Source organism: Battus philenor, unplaced genomic scaffold, assembly GCF_028537555.1.
Source record: "Battus philenor isolate CCGP_79_NKW_IND1 unplaced genomic scaffold, ilBatPhil1.0.hap1 SCAF_22, whole genome shotgun sequence".
NCBI lineage: Eukaryota > Metazoa > Arthropoda > Insecta > Lepidoptera > Papilionidae > Battus > Battus philenor.
Window position 1 is genome coordinate 9,088,138 of NW_027181685.1, and position 24,966 is coordinate 9,113,103.

At 33.5% G+C, this 24,966-nt stretch overlaps 1 protein-coding gene across 2 annotated transcripts in view; it reads right to left on the minus strand.

Moving 5' to 3' along the window:
* Nucleotides 1–19,593, minus strand: part of mesh (sushi domain containing 2 mesh) — a 28,144-nt gene extending 8,551 nt beyond the window's left edge. For both annotated transcript variants that reach the window (XM_068766906.1, XM_068766905.1), the window contains exons 1-15: nt 19,146–19,593; nt 12,715–12,953; nt 11,451–11,657; nt 10,159–10,317; nt 9,493–9,630; nt 8,634–8,802; nt 7,363–7,620; nt 6,503–6,842; nt 5,559–5,840; nt 4,652–4,784; nt 3,757–3,851; nt 3,000–3,118; nt 2,410–2,561; nt 1,193–1,301; nt 532–668 (exon numbers count right to left, since the gene is read on the minus strand). In XM_068766906.1, coding sequence (XP_068623007.1) covers nt 532–668; nt 1,193–1,301; nt 2,410–2,561; nt 3,000–3,118; nt 3,757–3,851; nt 4,652–4,784; nt 5,559–5,840; nt 6,503–6,842; nt 7,363–7,620; nt 8,634–8,802; nt 9,493–9,630; nt 10,159–10,317; nt 11,451–11,657; nt 12,715–12,953; nt 19,146–19,494 — 2,886 coding nt within the window. In that variant the 5' untranslated portion in view covers nt 19,495–19,593. The remainder of the gene's footprint in view (nt 1–531; nt 669–1,192; nt 1,302–2,409; nt 2,562–2,999; nt 3,119–3,756; nt 3,852–4,651; nt 4,785–5,558; nt 5,841–6,502; nt 6,843–7,362; nt 7,621–8,633; nt 8,803–9,492; nt 9,631–10,158; nt 10,318–11,450; nt 11,658–12,714; nt 12,954–19,145) is intronic.
* Nucleotides 19,594–24,966: the final 5,373 nt, after the last annotated feature.

Consider the following 24,966-nt stretch of genomic DNA (forward strand, 5'->3'; position numbering starts at 1 on the left):
GATAATATAAAAAAAATTAAGTAAATATTCGGTAATACTGATATTGTTAAGAAAGCCTTAAGGTTCTAGAATGGAGACCACGGAACAACTAAGGCAGCGTGGGATATCCATCTATTATGTGACCACACGAGACTGTAAAGTTCGCCGGAAGACGCTGAAGGTCTCTTCCTGAAGGTCCTATGAAATCTATGAGGGAGAATTATATCCAGCTGTGAACTTCTTAACAATAAAATGATGATCGATTAGTGCCAAACACAGAGTCTGTGTTTGGCACTAATCGGTGTAACATAACTCCTGAAGATGCCCCGTGGAGGGGTGAAACACGTGTTGAGTAATTTGGTGGTGGCGGTTGTGTGATTCGCATTGTTTGCCGCATAGGCATTTATCAGCGGGCTGGCGGGCGGTGCATTTCATTGCACGACTACCGCTGCATGTGCGGAAGTGGCTAAATATTGGTCCTTTTCTTACTTAGGATGGACTTCCGCGAGGTAACGCCTGATTCCATTAAAATAAAAGTTAAATTATATATACCATGTAGTTCCAAGGCAGATATACTCTTGCCGTCATGAAGCCTTTATTCTCCACCACCTCAATGCCGGCGCCAGAAGAGAACATGATCACGATTTCAGATTGATTCAGGATGTACATTGGCTGATAGACGGTGACACCTGTTTATAAACATTTATTAGTGATAAAAATTGAGAATCATGTTTTATTTACTTGAAATTGTATGAAATGTATTTATACGAATGGGACTAATATCAAAGCTTTAATATTTGTAACGAAAAAATTTCAAGTATTATGAAAAAAAGAGCGACATGTGTAAACTTATCATGCGGTATTGTTTCTTCGATATCTTTCTTGCAACTTATAAAGCGTGTGGATGTATTCGACGTGCGTAAATATTTTAAAACTTAAATTTTGTAAAGTGTAGAAAAGAAAGGAACGCATATCCTTGGCCTTTTGTAAGATAAATTGTAAAGTTGACTAAACTATTTACCACGATAACGACGTAACAAAGGAACAAAATGATCCATATTGCAGTGATGGAAATAATAAACCGTGCGTGAACTGTGTTAATCGTACGATTTTTACAATTATAGTGAACAGTAATAGTTCACATAGATATAAAAAAATTGTCGAAAATGAACTCTTGTGCTTCTTAAAATATATACGTAAAAATATTCTTTACCTGGGAAATACTGTACTCTGAGAGATGGTCGGTCGAAGTAAATTCGCTTGTTGTCAGCGAAAACGTCCAGCCTGTATCTCCATTGGGCATGTTGAGGACGAAGTCGAACCTTGTGAAGAAAAAAAGTAATAATTATCAAAAATATTACAATGAAGATAGATGTGATCGTGTTAAGTTACGGAAGACACTGGATGCAGGCCGCTTTCTGCCGATTTTATTGAAAACGTAAAAGGTCAGGTCCAGGAGTAGACTTCCTAAAGTGAAAATGATAATGATGATGATTAATTGCGTCTAACGTGTAAAATTTTGAACTCAAAGTATATATCTAACGCATACACTTTTACAATTTTCTTTCTATGTCTTGCACGACAACACTAATATTGAAATGATGTATGGTCATGTAATCTTCTAGGCTATGCATACGCACCTTTTCAGACATCTCCAAAGTTCTAAATATAACATACCTTACCTTTATAATAAATTATTGTGGTGTAGCGTTTATAACAATAATTGATACAACCAATAAATCACATGTTGTGTTATCATTTGTCCAAGAAAGTCACTAAATAGGCAATCTACTTAGAGTATTTATGTCGACCCATCTCGCCCCGTATTTACTGCCTATATTCTATGAAAATCTTTACAATAAAAGCTAATAATAAAACTTCAATCTATCTTTTTTCTATAAATGTTTTTTTTTTTCTATAAAATTAGTGAAATAGAAATAAGTATATATTTATAAAAGTTGACTGATGCGTGCATTGTCTTCTCCGTATTTCTGTACACATGTAAAACGTTTACGTTCAACTCTCTTACAAGGTAAAGGGTAGACGCATGTGATGTTGGCGTGACGCAGTAAATCGCCTATCGTCAAAGACCTCAGAATAAAGATTCGACTATCCACAGTCTGATTGCCTGAAATACTCTAATACTTTGACTACATTGCATGGAGGAGATTGGATAACCTGGAGGGTAAAAAGGGTCAGAATGCAGTCACCTACTCGCTGGAACGACGCAGTTTCAAAAGCGTGCAACAACACCGCTTACAGATCTTTAGAACTTTTGCCGAGTATAACAGCTTAAAAAAAGATGACAGCAGAAACTAGCGTCTTCGTCTACCAACCTAAGTCATGAAGAAACGACGAAGTAGATAGGCTGAGTTAATCTTTTTATAAAGCAATAAAAATGTCTTACGTGAATCAATCCTTTTGACTTACTTCAATCGGAACAGAATTATTAGAAGCGGCAACGACTGCAGTCAAGTGGGTTGCGTTAACTGGTCCGTATATGTTTCTTGGTACTTGCTCGAACCTGCCTTGGACATCTAGCTTCAGTTGTGGGTGGTCCACCCTCACCAGTACAAATTCACCTAGAAAAATTTAATAGTCATTTCAGCACTGAATGCGTTCTATGTGTAATATTTTAAAAACTTATTATATACAGAATGTTTGGTTACATCTGTAAAAACTTTAAAGCGACGAATGTATAGCTTATTTGCTGATAATGCATGGTTGGAATATCTTTTAAAAAATCATTAGTATCGAAAAAAATACTACTAATAAAAAGCGTTTTCCAATATCAAATTATTATATTGTTAAATTATTGTTTATTATCTGTACCCTGCTTAGAAAATATAAAAAATTAAACATATTTCAAAGTCACTATATACTTTGATTGGAAACAGCTTTTAGCTTCAAAATATTTTATTGATAAATCTGCTATCCATTCAGCCTTATTAAGATTTTACAGGGATATTCAATCACCTATATCACCTATATCTACATTAAAATTATATTTTTTTATATACCTTTGCCGTTGAAAGTGTATTGCAAATCGTCGAAAGTAATGATGTGTGGATCGCCAAATATTCCCGCCACTCCGGGGGATTGGTAAGCAACGCAATCTTGTGATGGTCGGCGTTCAAACCTGCAGTGACAGAAATTTGTTTTCTTTAGGGATAATTTTTTATCCGTTTGGTATATGTACGATGTCAAAAGTTTATTAACTAAGTCTTTGACACACAGTTTATGTTAAGAATTTTCTTTCAAATCGTCAAGCGAGATAAGAAAATTATTTATTATTATATCAACTAACTACGTTTGAAGGCTTTTCTGATACTATTAAGAATAATGCAGTGCTTTATAGTCATCATTTCAGTTATAGGATGTCTATTGCTTGACATCCTCCTCTATAGGTTTTTTATAAAACTGGTTGGAAGAGGTCTGCATTCAGCGCTTAACAACCTTAAAATGTAATGCTTGCATATACTAATTGTCGAAGTTAAACCAATATTCAAAGAGTATAACATATGGGTAACATAGGTATAACATTACATAATTCTACTTTTTTACTGAAACACAATAAGATCGCGAATTGTACTTCTATATTGTTAGTGCATTGTTTATATTTTGTGTTTATAAGATGTTCAATTAATGAATAAATAAATAATAATTTAAATTAAGAATCAGTATTTGATTAACGAACTAGACATAATAATGAAAACATCAAAATATTCTAAAATCACACATATCGGTTAGACATCATTTATTGATATTTTTTCTGACCTGAATGTTTCGCAGCCAACAGCTTGTTCTTCTTGCCACATGCAGCATTGATAAAACGGAATCATATCGTGGAACCAATGTGATAAAGACGGTACCTATGGACACATAATTTTTAAATGATATATATGAAATTAAAAGTATTTTAGCAACTTATGTGCTCTGGAGAATTATTACGAAGAGATGATCGAAACAGATTCGATGTAATATGAATAGTTGGATGTTGCGTAATAACAAAGAGTGGACTAATGTTAATTTTTGTTGATGGGTATACGAGTATATAGCCGCGCATTGAAGGCACAAGCGTTGGATGTCCTAGGTCGCGAAGACGACTCTATAGGTCGTCGGGAAAACCAGATGCAGGCTTCTAAGCCGTCCTATTGGAAATCTATGGTGTGGGACAATGTCCAGCAGTGGTCGTCTTACGGCAAATAATATTGACGATCATGATGACGGTATAAAGACGAGTGTTAAGATAAAAAAGAGAGGCGGGCGTTTTGATCTCTCAAGACGTTACGCTGATATTAAAATACATGAAAATTGTCTTAAAAATATATTGTTCTAAAAGTTTGTTTTAATCATATATTTATTATATTCCTTGTGTCGCGTAACATAAAGCTCCATTACAAAATTACTAAGAAATTCAGAAAAGAAATTCATCGGCAAGACAAGGAGGGGGGGTGAATCGGCATCGCCCAAGACATTTTCAAAGTGAAGCGAAAGCGAATCAAAACTATATTGATTAATTATTTTTGTTATTTTTCACACTCCTATAATATTTTATTAAAACACTTGGACGTGATAAAGATGTTGAAATTGTTTTTTTTTAGATCAAAAGGATTTTTTATCAGAAGTAAACAGAGATATTTTTTCTTTTATCTTTGATATCGGTACTCACTTTATTAGCCTCATTGTAAGGTGTGAATCCAAAGTCATGTGACCTTTGAGGACGGGAGCCCCACATCTGGTCATAAGACAGCATGAGGAAACCATTCTTATCATAGCAACACTGCTGACCTGAGCCTTCGGCACTGAAAGTAGTATAAAAGCTCAATAAGAATTAGATACTTTATTAATTTTATATAATTTTTCACATTTTTCATATTAACTATAAAGCAACATCTTCGACATCAATTCACTTTTAGAAAATAAAATAGAACTTTTAAACTAGAATTTCGTAATGATGAAAATCAAAGATAATATCGCACGTATGTCCACCACAACGATACTTACAGGTATTGATTCATTTAACAAAATTCACAATTGCAATTTTGTTAATTAATTTTCACTGGTTGGCACTGTTCATATTATATGTCTAACAAAAGTTCACAAAAATCATTATACCATAGATATTAAATCATGTGATTGGGGCGGCTAATTAACAGTTGGATTTTGTGAAACTATACGATCGGGAAATTTAGTTTTTAATAAATGGATTCTTTAATTTTACTTTCACATTGTTGCCATATCACATTCCCCATTCGTTCGTAATGAGGTCAGAGAAGTGATCCGTAACCCCTTTCGACCACCGAGTAGATCTCACTTACAACGATGTGTTCTTAAACTTAACTCACACTAAAGAGTTACAATAGTTTAGTATACGTCTTTATTCACACAATTGCAATGTATACTAGTTCGATTTTGTAGTAGTACAGCTTGCGGACACCTGATCCACAGGCTCAATTCACATAGATCTGCAAGAGCCATGAGGCTAAAAGCATGAACAATATCAGATCTATATCTCACATATAATGTCACAAAATGCCTGTGATATCCAAGTCTATTTGTAAAGCAAAATTACGTACCTAGGAGCTCCACTTCTAACGCAGTGTATTCCACCCCAGTGATATCTACACGTTGGGTTTGTGTCTTTATCACAATCCAAGTCGGGCATGAACCGTCCTTTATCTAGAAGCGCGTGTTCCAACGTGCAGGGACATATCCAGACCTGGGAAGCGAAGTTCTTGAGGAAGCGATCCGTCCTCAACCAATTGTTGCACATTGACATTGGCCAGCGTTGGCCATGCAATCTCTCCCATTGCTTATCGAAGTACCATCCTAAAGGTATGGGTCGACTCCACAGAATTCTGTGAATCGGTAAAATAAATCAGATAATTGAATGAAAGACATTAACGACTAAATTGATCTAACTTTTTGATTAATAAAAATTGATAAATTATATCATAAATTGTAATAAAACCACCTACTTTAATTGGCCCGAAATATTAATAACTTAAAACATCATTATTAATAATAAATAATTTTAATGACTCTGACAATGTTAATTTCATGTATGAATTTTTACATCAAGAAATACCGAACGGCAGATATATTAAACCGGTTTCGATATCAAAACCGATTACAGCGAAAATAAAATTAAAAATTCTGCTGTATGTATGAAAAGGATATATAAAAACTCTACTAAGTTTGTTGTGAGTCTTTTTGGTAAGGGCGCGTTTACAATCTTTATTAGGTCACCTGGAAGTGCTAGGGAAAACCTCTGCAGATGTAGTGTGAGTTCTTGTGAGATTCACAGGCTGCTTAACGTGATAAATAGAAGATTAATAACATGAAAAAATTGTAAAGTAGGCGTAAAAAGAAAACTATTAAGTTTCTTTTCAGGGTTTTTTCAATACAATTAACATGCCGAACCTGGTAGCAGTTTATGGTGAAAATAAGGACCAATAACCACTTTAACGATCTACAAAATAGTGTAAATATTCACGAATGATTATTATTTCATACTCACGGCGATATAGAAACTCCTTTGAAGACTTCAGGTGTAGTTACGTTGATCTGTATAAAGCCAAATTGCATATCGTTGTGCATGATGTTATCTCTAGTCCTAAAGTTCTCAGGGTTTATGATATATTCGCCCGTGTTCGCAACTCCTGCCTCTATCATGTCGATGTACTCTAATTGAGGTCTGATGGTTATCTCTTTATATCCCCAAAGACTTATTTGCAGTTGCACGTTGAGGTTCGTAGTCAAGTTGAAACGGTCCCAAGTTATTCTTATTTCACGCGGACTGCGCTCATGGATCGCGTTGTCGGGGAAGAATATCTTCTCCGTTGCTGTTGCGGGTGTTTCTGAAGACACAGGATTATGTTAATAAATTGCTGCGATTGTTTTATCATCACCATGTCAGCCCATAGACGCCCACTGCAATGGAAACGCTTGCCCCAAAAATCGCCACAAAAACCAGTCTTGCGCTTCTCGCGACTTCTGGAGACCTCTTATTAACATTTCACTTTTGTATATATTTCAGTCGTAATTTAGAACTATAGTTACGTAATTTTAATTGTTATAGAAATTTGTGCCAACTTCGTATTAGGATTTCATTATGTATTTTGGCAATAAAATATCGTATTTTGCACTCTATGTTCCCTATATGTTCTATAGAGATGTTTAAAATGAAGGTTGGTGTAGCATTTAGTTTAGGCATTACACAATAGTAACGCAACAATACAATAAGTTAGTTGTTGGCTTATAACGAGGCTATTTGGTAATTTATATTAATATTTTAATTATTAAACTAATTAGAAAATTTGTCATGCTTAAGATCATGAAGCCGTAAACGTGGTTAATGAAAAATAAAAAAAAACTTACCAACGAAGAATTTCCCCTTCCATTTATAAGGTTCGTTGTTTATCGCGATTTCGAATCTGGCGTAGCCGTTGTGCCAGAAGCGTGGCTGCACGCATATCGCTCTGTTGACGTCCACCACCGCACCTACCACGGACTCCGTGTCGAAACGACACGTGATCCTGTCGTTAGGGTTGAAGCACGGTCCAGTGATGTTGACGATGGTTCCGCCGAGCATATTGCCACTTTCAGGTGCGAACATTAGAGGCAGATTTGCACCGTCTGAAATTTAGCTGATTTTTATAAAGTGTCGAGAGACTTAAGATGTTCGCCAGATCACTCCTATCCTCTATTTCATTTTACTTCTTCGTTTCGGTCTAAATGCTGCACCTGTCTACTTTCGTAATTTAATTTAAATTTGTAACTATATATATTTCGTAACAAATTTGTTAGCTATGAACGACATTGAAAAAAAGTAAAATTTAGATAATTATTGATACGTTTCGCTTAATACAAATTTATGTTAATATAGTTTTTACAAATTTAAACGCAGTTCCGTGTTTAACACTACCGCTTATAAGACTTTAGATAATACGTACAATTATTACAGTGGTTTAAATCAGAAAGACCATATAATATAAAAAGGTTTTTAAAAAGAGATCTACAATTTTGAAAAACATTTTAACTATTAACACTTGATTTAATACACTGACACGTTTTAAGGTTAAGACTATTCTCTCCACAATGTGATTACAAAGAGTCTTATGTTATTCTGGTTGTAGTAAATAGACGGTAGGAAGCCCCGTGGACGATCAGCTACCCATTGGTCTTACCAAATTAAAGTAATAAGCAGATTCCTATTACTACTGTACTAAGAAAAGTAGAGGAAAGAATGGCGTGGACAAAGCTCGTCGTCTATTCCCTCAAGGAGTTTCAAGAAGGAAATAACACGACTTATACATCTATAAAAGAATAAAATATTTTTGAGATTTAGAATGTGGAGACTTTTATTTATTTTTAAAGCTTCCGGCCATCGTTTGACGTGAGATTTCTATTAAATTAAGATGTTAAAACTATAAAAGTTGAGGGACAGAAAAAATACACTCCGATGTGATATTGATTTAAACATTATCTTGTTAAAGGATCGCAGAACTTTTAAAAGACTTCTACGAGCTACTCTTTTTAATGTATCAATTCGAAATAAGAATCTTTCTAAGCAAATCGATGTGAATGAGAAAATTAAGTTTAAAATTTAAATCTCATTAATTTATTTTAAAATGATGCAATAATCTTACCAATATCTTTATTACATGTTCCCATTAGTATTTTCTCGTCGATTCTGAATATATGTCTTCCAGGAAATCCATTTGCCCAGCCTCTTCCAGTAAGATCTCTAAGCACAGAGGCCTGTGAATATGGCTTATATTCGTAGCTTCTCGTTCCGTTTCCTGCGTTGAAACCGATCTGTAAAAGCGATTTCATGTATAATTGTGACGTCATAAGATACTGAGAGCGTCATCACGAGGCGAATCACAGACAGTTTAGTAATGTCTAATGGTAAGAACCGCTGAAAAGTAATTTTCAAAACATCACTACGAAGTTCCTTTCATTTATATAGACTCTTTAAAATGAGTAACTCTTTTGTACTCTTTGTACGATAAGTTCCCTTGTAGTCTTTCAAAAACATCATGTAATAGATTTAAAAAGATCGCGTTAATACAAAATTCAGCTTGGGAATGGAATTGGTGTAATTACTGAATAAGTAACAAAGTGATTAGTAAAAAGCCGGAGCTTAAACATAAGCTAAATATATTCTACGAATTAGGCTATTCTTTTGCCGTAAATATGTAATCAAACAAGGAATAAGTGATTTTAGATATATGATGATGTAATGTAAATCATCATATATTTAATATAATATTGATTTAATATGATCAACATATTCAATCCAGCCTTAGGAGAGCTACTGCTAGACATAGACATTTGCTATAGATTTCCAATACCACCGGTTGGAAGCGGCTTGTATCCAGCGTCTTCCGACGATCTTAACGAGGTGTCCGCCTTGTGGGCAGCATTCCTTCGTTGTGCTCACCAGTCCGCTATCTCTTCACAAGAAAGAAGGCCCCAACGGCCATATGATTTAATAAAACTCACGTATGCCGGAACTCCACCTTCTCCCGTGGTCGTATCACCTCCAGCTTCAGTATGGGAGCTCCAGTTAATCTCTAAGTAGTTGAATATAGCGTAGGTGAACACTTCATCTGTCGCTAGCACCATTTGGAACGTATTTGTCTGTAAGTAAAAATTTAACGTTCAATTGTACATTACGAATTTATTTAAAACTTTATTACATCTTGTTCTTTTATCTTAACCTCTCGTTGTGTGTGTCTCTTAATAATTTATATATAAGAAACCATGATTTTAATTCTCTAATGATGATTAATCGACAATATTACATGTAAATGTATTTTATTACAGTATAATTTTATATTCATTTTTAATGTGTATTTAGTTCATTTTTAAAATTAGTATAGATATAGGACTTACATGACAACGATATACTTGAATTAAATATCCTGTTATTTTAAATAAATAGAAAATATTTTTTTTATAGAGCCTTATTAACACGTCTTTCTAATTATCTATAATCTAATTGAACAAGAGTAGTGACTAAGTTGTGTGACAATAACAAATCACTATTTTATTAAGCGAATACTCTTTTGCGTTTTTTATAAAACATAGTTATAAGTGTTAGATGCAGTTTACAAAAAGATTAATATAATAACAGAATGTAATAGAAAATATAATATATAAACTTACCACAAACAAAGAGTTGTCTATACCGCCAGAGAAAGACATGTTCTTCCATGTTATAGTGATGGCGTGTTTTGGGAAGAAAGTTTCAGATCCAATGACGCCTTCGCGAATGTCCCAGGTGAGCCGCTCACGCATTTCCACGCCCAGTTGATCTGTGCGAGTCTGTGGATACAATTCTTTGAATAAACTTTAAAAGATTTAACTTATATAAGAGATGTGATGTATTATATGTACATATAATTAATATAGAGATGTCTGTGATGTGTGTGAATTTAAGAATTGTTCATTATAATATGAACAATTCTTAAATTACTTATGAGATAAAAATTCTAATCGAAAAACGCGAGCGCACTGCCTTGTGCATATAATTTTGTAAAATACTTTCTTTTTCATTCTTAACATATCAAAAATATTCTTAAAAGGCTATAATTATAATAAAAATACATCTTTAATTGACAGCCCTTTAACCCTGTTGCAGGTAGAATTTCGTTTAATCTGTTCTTTCTTTACTCGGCGGTCGGAATATTCCTAACAAAGTTTATTTTTATCCTATCAATTTTTAAGCTTTATACACGTAGATTAGATGATATATATCAGAAGTCACCCAATGATTTGTATTATATATAAAAGCAAATTAGTATTAAAAATGTATAACTAACTTAAATCTTACAATGACTGCCTCAAAAGTGGTCATTTCCGGTTTATCAATGTATTCATGGCCGTTACGTAAACAGTATATATATGACTTTTATATTCACATTTGATGTTAATTTTAATAAAATTTTTAAATAATATTTTAATCAGTTACTAAGAGAATAGAAATATAAGAAAAGATTGAATAATAATAACATTTCAGAAGCAGTGAGAGTTCATCAGTTTGTGATTGTCGATTTATTTTGGTGCTGTATTATATGTTTGGTGTGGTGTTATATAACTTATATGTTATTTTTCTTATTTTCAACCTATCGACGCCTACTGCAAGGCATAGGCCTTCCCCAAATATCGCCATAGTGACCGGACTTGCACTATCCGCATCCCACCACTTCCTTAACTTTACTCCTTAACTTCCGCATCCTTAATTTATCAAGGGTCCAACATGTATGGGATGGGCCCATCCACACCGCACTTACTGGCTCATAGTAGCCATTCAAAAGCCTTCCGGCTCCAACAACCATCAGCAACTTTTATGTTAATGACACTTAAATCATTATTAACATTATTAATTAATTTATTCAGATTCCTAGACAATACTTACGATGGAAGCAACGACATATTTTATTTATTAAAAGTCTCACTTGTAAATCCCTGTCCATCCTGAAATAGACGCCTGGTCTCCTCTGGTCAGGGTCCTCGGGTCTCTGGCTTCCTATGCGACATTTGCTGAAAAAGATGCCGATGAAGGACGGGTCGTTTACAGCTGGCCAATCCCGGACGGGGAAAGAAAGAGGATATGTGTAGTGGTCAGGAGGATCACTGAAGTATATGTAGCCGTTCATTGATAACTGAAAATAAACAATTAAATTAACATTATTTTACCGTGACAGTGAAAGTATAGTTCATACAATTTCAATCAAGGAGTTATTACAGTTCAAAAAAACTGCTTAGGGTCTTTATATCCTGGATACGGAGCTGACTCCGACTTTATTATGCTGCACCACCTATATTTGGCATCTTGGAATCGTCGCAGAATGAAGTTTTAGAAAGCAAGTAATTAATATAAAGAATCAGTAAACCGCTACATTTAAAAAGAAGGTTCGAGATGTATTGGCAGAAAAATCGACTTCTTTAATTCTTCTATTTAAGTAACAGCTTATTATTAATGAGATATTTATTTATTAAATCTTTTTACGCATTATGTATAAGCGGACTTAATATTTTATAGGTGTCTATCAGTCAACCCAGAGTAGTTCAGAGATAACAAATACGAAAGTGTAAATATGATAAAAACAATACAAAACATATAAAATACTATATATTCATTATTATTACAATATTATTGATAAATTTAATGTAATTTATTAAGTGCCAATGAGCTAAAGCATTCGTGGGTATAAAAAAAATAAACATCTTTGTCTCTGCGTACGAACTGTGAAGTAAAACCCTTGGCGACATCCACTAATGACTTCTAGATGAACTTCTAGAGAAGCTAATACAAGTCTTATGTTCGTTATAATTTGGATATTTAAACAATTCGTCATCATGCCGATAGACGCCCACAGGCATAGGCATCTCCCAAAGATCATCACGATAGTCTTGCGAAGATCTTGGCTATGTCTTCGGTCCACCTATTGGAGGGTCTACCCACGCCGCATTCACCAGCTCGTGGTTGATACTCCAAAAAATTTTGTCTCCAACGGCCGTCGATTGCATGAGAGATGTGCCATGGTATTTCGTTAAGCTACAGCGGTGATGAACGTAGCCCTCTCCATTGTTATCTGGGTGATCTTGAACTTTCTTATGAGCTACATCGTAAACAAACACGTCTAATGCGTCAATCACCATTGGCAACACACACAGACCTTCGTCATCAGACAGTACGATATTTTGTTAAAAACTTACTCTGGTATAATTAAATCGGAACCCAAAGAAGGGTAGCTGGAAGTTGAAGTTCTTGTGAATCTGTGGCGTCGAGGTGTGAATATCTCGCTGGTAGTCGCCGATGTTCTCGTTGCCTCCTTGATCGTAGAACCAATAAAGGAAATTGGAGCGTATCTGCGTCAGTCTTTGCTGTGTGATGACGTAGGGCTGGCCGTTGTTTTGATAAGTCGTGGACGGTAGAACACGGCCATCTATGTGGGCTGTTTAAAAATATTAAAAATTTAGAACATTAAATAGCTCGCGTAATCCTCTTTAATAAAATAGGAACGATTAAAATTAAATTTTCATTAGATGCAATTTATAAATAATAAAGTAAATATTGACTATGCTCTTCGAAAAAGGTTTTAATATTGATGTAGATGAAATTCGGAACATCCTCTCGCCTTTCCACTACATATAAAGCGGATTTAAGAGTTTTCCGGTAACAAAGAAAAGACTTTTGATCAGCGGAAAAATGGATGAACCGTGACTACGAGGCCACTATCCCCTGTGCTGGTCCGATCACGTACGAACCACTATTGACAGTAAAGTCACCGAAGCAGTACACATAAGTACAGATGGAGTTTTTTTTTATGGTCCCCGCTGTTGGGGACCTCTCGTTCCCCTATCTCGTGTGGGACAGGAGCTTTTTATTTCTAGTAATTTATTCATATTTTTTATTATTATCATTCTTCTCTTTCATGTATCATCTTATCTGTCGTACTGTTTCTTTCATTCTACAATTTTCCCAGTTTTCACTTTCATTCCATTAGCCATACATCCATCCTCAACCACTACATTCTAGGTTTCCTTACTATTTTATTTTGCAACATTACATTTATTGTTCCAATATTTAACAGTACAGATGGAGTTACTGAGTTCGCGACAAACTTTCCAAAAAAAGATTACAATTTTAAGAAGCGAAGGATATCACGTAAAAAAGAGAAGGTCGGTAATGACAAGGTGTTTTAATATTTTCATTAATAACGACCAGATTTTTTCTACCACGTAGAAATATTTATATTTATAAGGTCAAACATATACTACACTACTCTACACTACTTTCATTCTAATCATTTGCGCCATAGGACTTCCTCTGTCAAACATAGGTCACCTCTATAGAATCTGTTGGAAGCAACCTGTATCCAGTGTTGTATGACAACCTTAACAAAGCTTATACTCTTACGTTCTACACTACGCTTATTAGTCGGTGGTCTCTGCGATAGAACCTCAAGGCTCTATTATATTACCATACTAATATTTTAATCATTCTTTTATGTTTGAATTAATTATTAGTCTTTTTTGTCATGTTTTGTTTTAGTGTATATTTTTGTTGTTTTGTTTTGTAATAGTATATTATTGTGGTGTAAAATAAATGTTTATCTATTTACTTAGTATTCCAATGTTTAATGCTGAGAATATTTTTTTGTAATTTTTCTTTTTAAATTGTTATTATTTAAGTTCGTTGAAAAGCAATAGATGATGACGCTTCACACGGGTCTTTTTGGAAATCTACAGGGGACGCTGTCCAGCTGTGGATGTCACGTGGTTCAAATGAAGATGATATTAAATCAATACTTTATTTACTATATAATGACTCATCTCTTATTTGATCATGTTTACGACAATTTATGAAATCCAGATTTAAAGTGAGCTCCTCTGATAATGTTAAAACTTCTTACTTAAGATTCTTAAAGTTATATATAAGTAAATATAAAAGTTATACATATTAAAAATATTCTTATAACATTTGAAAATAAATATGACGATAAATCATTTTACTGTAATATTTTTTGTAATAACAAGCTAACGATTTAACACGATATCATCGCCATACCCAGATAACGCTATCTACGGCTAGCACCTATCAGTTTTATATCGTTCAGGTGAAGTATTCCTAGTACAAATGATGTCAGTACACCGATCGATGTTTTCTTTGTTTCGTGGTATATCTAGTTACATGTTTACTTCATTTAAAGCTATTAAAAGAGAGAATTATAAAATTTCTAATTTTAAAATCATTTAAACTTGATTCGTGTTCCGATGTTCGTATCTCAGATTTGAATTGAAAATTTGGCTACTGTCATAAAAAATAAAGCTATCTTTTATATAAAAAACATATTTACATTAGGTTGTTACTATAATTTACTTGAACCACTTCTCCTTTTCCATATTAGCTGTTCTGCTCTGGAAGGCGCTCTCCCACGATATTAGGATCATCAAGAATATTTGCGCATTTAAAGCGAGGGCTCGAGAGCTGTTGCTTGACAAGCTGATTTTCTTATTTATTATATTCATATAAATAGATAAGTAGATATTTTTATTATATATATAATAGTATATTTAAATATAATTATATTATGTGGTAGCCATTAGCATTATATGTGTTTTTATGTGATTCTCTACCTTTTAAATTTGATTTTTTTATTCTGTTTATAGTAATTTATGATATTAATTAGTTTCACTTTGAGACTTTAAAAATAGAATGAATATTTTTTTTAACGTGTAAATTACAGCTAGGTACAGATTTTATGAATTTTCGATTTGAGAAAGCGTTCTCATAAGGTATAAAACGGGGATGAGTAACAGCCGACCTGCGGGCCGCTTGCGGTCTTAGGAATTTGTAGATGGAAACTTTAGATGTTTTTAATATAACATTTTTTATTCTTATGTTCATTATAAATAAAGTTTTGTAGATTATTAATAAGTGTTGGTTTATGTGCTACTTTATGACTTAAATTAGCAAATAAGATACAAATCTATACCTGTGTAATAAAGCCGTTTTAGATATACAACGTACAACTCTGGGTTTTAGTAAGCCACTCCTATATTGTACAATATTCCTCCAAAGCTTTCAAAACAAGGCATTAAAAACCATAGTTTGCGATCTGTGGTTTATAAGAAATACACGAATATTTGGAAATGACGACAGTTTACGAACTGGTTAAGAAGTTCTTTAAGTACAGTATGCCATGGGACTTGGTTCAATATGAACTGAACCTACATCCTAGAATGAGATATCATATGATGTCACAAATGGTTCATATTCAAAAACGAATACAACTTAAACATTTGATTTAATGTATGCTTTCTGATTGATCGTAAATAAGACAGAATATAACTATATCAGGTGGCGTTTATTGATCAGTAGCCCTTGGTGCTTTAAAATCTCATAATCATTGTCATCATATTAGCTGATAGATGCCTGCTGAAAGGCGGAGACCACTCCCAAAGATCGTTACGATGACCGGCCTTGCGCTGCCCGCATGGAGCGACGTCCTATGTTGTTACTCCATCTATTGGTCTACCCGCGTTTGGTCCAAAGGCTTTTGATCTCTTTTTTATATCATGTTTTTGTTACATATCAGTATATAATTAAAATTCAATAACTAAGTGGTAAATCATAAGGACAAATCATTATTCATTACCAATATTAAAAATAAAATGCGAATTGTATAAAGGCGACAAGTAAAAAGTAAATAAAGGAAAAAATATTGTTATTTCATGCTAAAATCGAAATTAATCCTAGCAACATATTATAATTGTACAAAGAATGGGGATCCTTAGTTAGATATGTCCTACTGATCCCTTATTACAGCGTTGATTTTATTAGGGGCACTGTGATAGAGGTTATTTATTTTTTATTTTACAATAGACATGTACGTGCGTCACTATTTAGTCAGAACTTAAACCGTTGACCCAAAAACGCACCGATGTTGATACTGCGATGAAATCATTCTAAATTTAACTGTTATAAATTTTTAAGACTGTTTTATCTTTGAAGATACGTAAGCCCTTATCATAATTGGTTACGGTGAAGTTTGCTTTAACCCACCGGTTTCAAATGTGTATTTTCTCCCGTTATATGTACGACGGCAGAGGCGTTTTTAATTAAGTAGGTTATAAATGTAGGCGAGGCCCTTATCGAGGTTCCATAGTTAATATCAGATAAAGTTAAGCAGTATGAACATATATTCTTTATATGTTCATACTGATATTGTGTTAAAAGCGAATCATTTAATTAAAATAAAAAATTCAGAAAGTAAGGGAGTTTACAAATTTAACATTTTTCATTGACATTATATACAGATATAAAAAGATGTCGATGGACCGACGACACAGTTAAAGCCGTGAGAAATCGCTGGATGCTGACAGCACAAGAACGGACATCGTGGCGATTTTTGGGGAAGAACCTATGCCTTACAATTGGTTTCTATCAGTTGATATGATAGTCATAAACAGTTAGTTAGTTCTTTATCGAAGACTAACCTGTACTTGTCTATACTATTAGCTTTACGCTGCCTTTTTCACGTGGTCTGAAACCCGTCTTTTATGGTTGTAATTTCATTAAATCAATTGTTGCTAATTTTTAACCAGCCAAAAAATATTCAGGTCAGCTTTATCATCTATATATAACATATTTAATTTGAAATCACGCATTTTTTAATAAACGCCGTTTAACCCACTTGCTAATAGGATTTCGTAAAATCCTTTCTTAGCTGACCTTTGTTTGTTAAAAGATATATTCCATCTAAATTTTAAGTTTTTAAATCTTATAGTTCCAGAAATAGCTTGATGCGTCAGTATCTAGTTGAAAATCTCTATGTATAAGCTCTATGAGTAACATTATGTACTAAATCGAGTAAAGCGACATTTGAAGGATAATTAGGATTATTCAATGAATGTACAACGTAAGTGTACTATTCATTGAGTCATCTCGTCTGAGTCATTATTCAGATACTCTAATAGTTCTTGCCTAACAAATGTATAACAAGATATGCTATACAATCATTGAAATTGAACGCTTTGTTGTTAGTATTGCAACATAAATGGGCGGAATTTTCAAATTCGAATCAGATATTTGACGTCAAATACATGCTATAGACCTGAGAAGAAGGTGAAGGTAGCTTAACTGGACTATATATTTAATTAATAATGAAAAATTATACATTTAATAAACACTGAAATAGTCTGTAGGCGAACACATCATTCCCAAGATGTCCTATCTTCTAGGAAGTAATTTACATTGTAGTAACCCCTATACACAAATGTTATTTGATATTTTTGTTCAAAATCTAGTAATAAAAGTTTTTTGAACATTATATGGAATCCTATTGTAAAAGCGTATACATTTCTCATTGATGGATTTGCAAGCTTGACTAAGTCAGCTCCGATCGCAATTATGGACAGTTCAGTGCTATGGGTGACTCATACATGTTACGTATGTGTCGTTGTGGATAAAATTCGTCATCCGGAGTAGTAGCAGCTTACAAGTCAAACAATAGCAACCGACCATAACACACTAAGATTATAGAATACTACGCGGGTATTATAGACATGAGACCGCCTCAAGATCCCCTTGCGGGGTCCCTTGAGTCTGGCCATTCCATGGACAGTCCACCGAAGCGATTTGAGAGCGCTTCTAATCCGGTAAAATAGTAGTATATAACGGCCCGAGCCTTGGCTTTCCCGGGGACTTTGAACTTCGCTATTTGAGAAAAATATAAGGCTAGGCGCCCTCTGCACCTTGCCAGCTAAAACCCTCAGAATTTGCGTATTTAATTTGGGGAGCATTGACGGACATAATTTAATGAATATCTACGATTTTAATAACCTAATGAAAGCCTAAAAATATTACAATAATTGTAATATACTTTAAAACCTATTGATTGACGCATATATAACTAAATGTCATTAAAAATATCTTTACTATCGATATTATCACGGTGATGCTTAAATATTAGAAGGATAGTTTCGACGTCGACAAGTGTCAATCACCATAATGAGAAAGCTAAATTTTTCTCACTACGAGTACAATTTGTACATTATTTTCATGAATTAAACTTTCCTGAAACTAAAATTAACTAGACATTTCCTTTCAGTGATTCTATTAATATTAATAAATAAAATTTTGCTATTATAGGGATATAGTTTTCATTTAATTTTAACACGTATATAAATAAAATAATTATCAAACTAAAGCGTGAAAGTATTCATTGGAAACAAGTCATCGCGCATGACAGTCAATACGGCAATGTTCGCCATGTTGAATTTTGTTTTAATCAATAAAATTTGACATAGGGTTCGTTGGAATATTGATTGAGCGTAAATGGTTTTTTGCAACCTGAAAAATTTGTCCGAGCAAATAAATACTGTACTTAATTTTCTTTTTGTTCACTTAAACAATAGGAATACAAACATGGATCATAAATCAAAGTAAAAGGGACATCCGCCATGTTAAATTTTATTTAATCAATAAAATTTGACTCGGAATTCCATAGAAATGTGAAAAATTTGCAAATACATATGTTTGTGTTTAATATGTGGAGCAATAAAAACCTTTTTGCTGTAGAAAAATTAAAAAATAAATGTGTTTTTTCAGATAAAAATATGTCATAAGAATTATAACCTACCGTATTCAGTGTTTGTAGTAGCAGTGGTGCTGGGTACCAACATCTGTCTTTCATTTTGTTCATCGTTTGCATTTAAATCAACAGCAGTCAAATCGGTTTCTCCTGCATTCACTGTGTCGTCAAACATTTGATACTTTCCATTCCTGACTTGTAGAGAATTTTCTTCTGTTATCACTTGAACTAGAGGTTCTTCTTGGTCCGCATTTATTTCTACTTCTTGATTCGCGTCTTCAATTTTAGTTTCCACATCACTAATTGTTTCATCTTCTTTGATAACAGTGTCCTGTCCATTTACACTCGCGCTTATAGCTAAGAGAACAATTACCGCTAATTTAATCTTAACACCCATTGCTTATAATATTATCCTGATTTCATCACATTATTTGAGGTCATCCGTTTTTGTTATCTCATTGATTCTATATTTTATACAACGACAGGTGCCTTACTATTGTGGCCAGCGACTGGATAGTGAGTACATTGTGTGCCCGTTGATATCTCCTTATCATCTGTAAACATGATAAGATAGTAAATAGGAACGTTAGGTGTGCCAAATTCTTTGTCATAATCCACGTAGCCCTGCGTTATTCGAGTACTTTAATAAAACAAAAGCTGCTAATTAGGTACAGGGATTACAACACCGAATAAGATCGTTTACTTTTATTATGAACGTATTGTTATAATGATTCAAAAAAAATATTTATAAAATTTATCGAAAATAACATAGTATTTTTTTAATTAAAACAGTCTGTCGTTATTTAAATGCAATCTAGAACTTAATTCATATCCTCAGATTTTCTCAAATTTCAACTCAATTTAAGTAATCAATACTCTGCGTTTCAAATACAGTTAACTCGAAACTTAAAAATTACCATGTGCTGATGTGACCACAAATCGCGTCATTGTTTAAAATTGATTATTGTATTTCACATTTTAAACTTGATTATGATATACAGCACCGAAATTATATTAATTATATTAGTGATGTCGTCAAATTTCAGACATGTGTAGAAAAACAGAATTATAAATAAATATATTCTAACGCCTGAAGGTAAACTTTAGCAAGTACCAATAAAACACTGGTTCAGCAGTATGTCAATTTTAGCTTAGTCCGTTCGTCGCGCAAAATCATGAGTTTTAAAGCAGTGGTAGTTATCATTAGAAATAAACCCAATTCATGTTAATAGCTCACGCGATTGATGACCAAAGATATAAGGTTCAGAGTTTAACCGCTCGATGCAAGAATTTGTAACGAAGTCGTTCTGCATCAACTATATAGTTTAGTTAGTTATTACGTTGGGTTTTATATATTATTCATTATAGTGAGTTAATATATAATAATAAATGTTATATTTATTATGAATGTACATGTATGTGTATGTGCAAATGTGTGAAGGATTTTTAAATGATAATAAAGATGGAGTACGAATTGTGGATTAATAATATTGTAAAAGTATTCACAATAAAAAACTGGTCCGAGTTCACTTCATATTACAATTTAATAAGCTAAAAGTTATTATCCTGTTGCATTCAAATAGAAAAATAAAATAATGTAACAACTTTGCGAGTAATCACTTTATAAATTGATTGGAAATAGATGTGAAAGCCAATAGCTTCTTGTGGACATACAAAGTATAGATCTAATCCTGTAAAGCATTCACATATCAAACAACGTGTATATCAACTGTAAATAAATCTTAGAGTGGTTCCCGTTTTAGCTTGAGGTTCATGACCTAGCGTCTAGTCACACAGAATACGTCATGAAGTCATGAAAGAAACCGTAGCAGCTCACAGGAACCTCGTTCATCGTCGATAAGACTCCGTTTCTTGCAACATAGGCTTTATTTATCGTATTCCGTTATCATCTATTTTATTATTGATAATAAAAATCGTTGTGAAAGCAATATCGCGTGTATTAACTTTGCTAAGGGGCTATTTTTCAGTGTACATAATAACTGACTTTTAGCAGTGACTAATTATGATGCGACGCGGTGTTTTTCAGAAAACACATCCGTTTCGGAAGTATTAGTATTAGTCATTTCCAGCGAAGGATTTTATTTATTTTTGTTTTCGTTAAAAATGTTTATGGAAAATTTTTAAGGATCTATAGGTTCTATAGGATCTTTTGTAAGCGGCCTCCATCTAGCGTCTTCTGGAGAATTTAACTAGGTCGAGTTTCCACATTGTGGAGCAGATCTCCTAGACTATCTTAGCTTGTCTGTGGACTCTACTCCGGAACCCTTTGTAAGAAATCTTCCACTTCTTCTTTTCAGCCGATATACATCTACTGCTAAGCACAGGCTTTTTCCAAAAATCGCCACGATGACCAGTCTCTCGTTGCCCGTATCCAACGACTTCCCGTGACCTCAATGAACGCTAATGGTCACCACTTCATAACCTTTCAGCTCCAACGACCATCGGTTGAATGAGCGTGTGCTCATCAACGATACGTCGGTGATCTCAGTTCTTCTGTGAAACCTGATCTCGGAGCAAAACTCGGAGCATAGCTCTTGAGCCTTTTTATGAGGCCCATGGTAAAAGACCACGTCTCTGGCAACAAACAGTACGGTAATTCGGACGAGAAGATATTTCGCACGTTCCCGGACGCTTCCCACCGGTTGGATTCAGAGAGTAATCTCTTTCTCGAGGCAAAACATACCAAGCTAAATTGTTTGTCCCAGGTGTATATAACCCACCACAGCTTCGAGCGTAGCACCTTCAATAACTACTTAAGTAAGCATGACATGGACGTTAGACATCAATTTCGTCGTATACATGTTTATTTTAAGGCCTTCTATTCCGAAGACTTTACTGAGATAGTCAAACATTGTACCTTAGTCCCTAGGCAAATCAAAGACCACAAAATATTTTACAATATTTTGGCACAAAAATAAAAAAAAAACACAATAAATAATCAAATATAAATGAAAAATAATCACATAAAAATTACAAATTCTAAAGTGTTTTTTTTTGCTTTTAGTTATTAAAGTATTTATTTCCAGATAGTAAAATGCGCCTGTAAAAATATATTAGCAATAATACTCATACATTTATCTGCTATACGCTTTGAAATAAGGTGTAGCATTTATGCTCCGTATTATTATAAGGGGTTAATCAAGATTATTTAATTCTGAATAGTTCAGATTAATATTTAAAATTTAGTTATTTAAGTTATTCACTTTCAATATTAAATATTTCTATAGGCAAATAAAATAAATGTTACTATACTGAGTTATCGCGATTTTTTTGAAAACGTAATGCTTAGAACACTTAAAGTGTGGTAGGAATATTTTTTTGCTGATTGGAGATCAGTTGAGAGGCATATATAAAAAAATGTATATTTTCAATCTACAATATTTTTCTTATAAAACTAGGTCAGTATGTTTTTTGGAATGTTCGGATTTGTCCTCGTATTTTACGACACGCAAAGTGGGCGGCTGACAGCTAGTTTTAAATAAAGTTGTACTTACATTTTATGTATGTACATCATATTTATATTAGGTACACATTTTTATAAAACAAAACACCGGTACGTACAAAGTGCGCAAAATGTTTAACCAGAGTAAAATTAATTATTCTGTTACAAGTTATACTGTTTACAAAACAAAGTGATTTAAATTTATCGGTATGATACTAACGTCGCAGTAATATATCGTATCATTCTATAAATAATTTATAATGTTTATAATTGACAGAATAATAAATATATAGCTATCTTTTACATTGGTAAGTTATCCGTCGAGAACAATATTCCTTATATTGCTTATAGGTTTAAACTTATATCAAGACTCAAAAGACAGACTTCTTAGATATAAATATTTTGCTTTTGATTAGAAGCGTTGTTCACGTCATTACAAGTGACCAGCGTTGGATAACAGGGTGGATAAGGAGGGGCAATTGCCCGGGGAGCGCAATACTGAGAGGGCGCCGATATAAAAATTTAATGTTTTTCCATTCATTATATTATTAGATTTTAAATGGTTCTCCTTCATGAAACTTTTATTTTCTTTAGCAAGCTATAAATGATGACTTTTTCTTTAAAAATGTTCTTACTGTATATCTTTGCATTTTGCTTTTTTTACTATTTGTGCAGCAAATTTGTATATTTTTGCATAAAATAATGCCAAAATTCATTTTGCCCGCGCCCTACAAAAACCCATAAACGGCCCTGCGAGTGATAATGTTAAAAAATTCAATGCACGCAATATTATAAAACGCAAAATACTGTAATAAAATTATCGAAGCCAAATAAAAATTATTCGATTTATTGTATTTTATTTTATTTTATACATTTATACTACTGAAATTGTATCAACACTTCCGTTAAATTAATTTGTATTAAGGTTTTGTAACAATAAGATGCCATTAAAAGCTTGAAGAGCTTTTTGCAGAGCTTATCTGAAATCATTTGTCCATACTTTTTTTTAATAATCTCGACAGTTTAAATTCTATTTTAAGGCTGTTATGACCACCGCCCTCCGATGGTTATATCGCAATCGTGATTATACCCCATGAAACTTTTAATTAAGTAGAAGCGTGCATCACTTTTTTGTTAAATCTGGCTATTGCATGGTCGTCCTTTAGAATGCACTGTCTACTCAACAGTGTCAACAGTGTGGCGGGAAATGACGATTACGACATGCTGAACGCCGTCAAGTATCAAAGTACTTTTCTTCCTAGTTCTTGGTAATAAAAGCCTTAAAATTTGCTGAAAAACGAGCTATACAACCACCCTAATTAATCTTGTATACCAATTTCAAATCAGCCTATATAAAATGTACACATTCATGGGCAATAAATATTACGTACTAAGTAAACAATAATAAATGTTAATAGTTTACATCATCTAACATATATAATATTTATATTGTTCCGAAAGGGCTAAATTGGTGTCGAGTTCATTTATGAAACGCTACCTGAAATTACCGCTCTGTGGGGCGTGGGCCTTACATTGGGAAACACTGTTTTGAGTATTGCACCACATTTATGTTACAAGTTTCGGATTATTTTCTTCGTTCATATTTCAAGTTGAATGGTGTCGTTGTAGTGAAGTTGCATCTTTTTCTATCGAATTTAGAGTTCATCTGGCATTCTTCTGATAACATAAGTGATTACCACAAATAATCCTAAGTGGATAATGAATTGATGAGGTAGTAAGTTTTTTTTTATGTTCTTTATCTATGGCTTCTTATATACCAGAGTAATGTTGGTACATACTTTTCTCGTCGTGAACCATAGATCAATGGATTTGTACAACTTTTTGAACTTCTTTTTCTTTTTAGCATACGGACGCTAACTTCAAGGCCAAAAACTGCCATGATGATCTGTCTTGCACTGACTGCATTTAGCGATTCCTTAATTTAAATATGTCGTCGGGTCACCTAGTGGTGGTTGTATTCACGCCGCATCTACTGGCTAGTAATCTTCACACGAAAACCTTTCGGTCCTAACGGATATCGGTTGTATGAGAGATATCCCTCACCCACTCCCGTTTCAGACGAGCTTTTACGACTCATTTATTTCAAAATATAGCTCGTTGATAGCGATTGATTAATAACGTTAGCATTCGTAGCTATTTGTATAACGATCTTCAGAAAAATTATTAACAACGCTTCGCCTTTACTTGGAAAATAACAACAGGTGTGCGCCAATTAGCATTCTTTTATTACTTATCATATATTTGCGATATCTATACCTATGTTATGAATGGTTTGTTATAAAGCCTATCATAGACTTTAAGCAACTTATACTACCAATGATATCTTATTTATAATAATTGTCCTATTACACTCGAGATATATCAACAGAGTCGTTGTGCAATGAA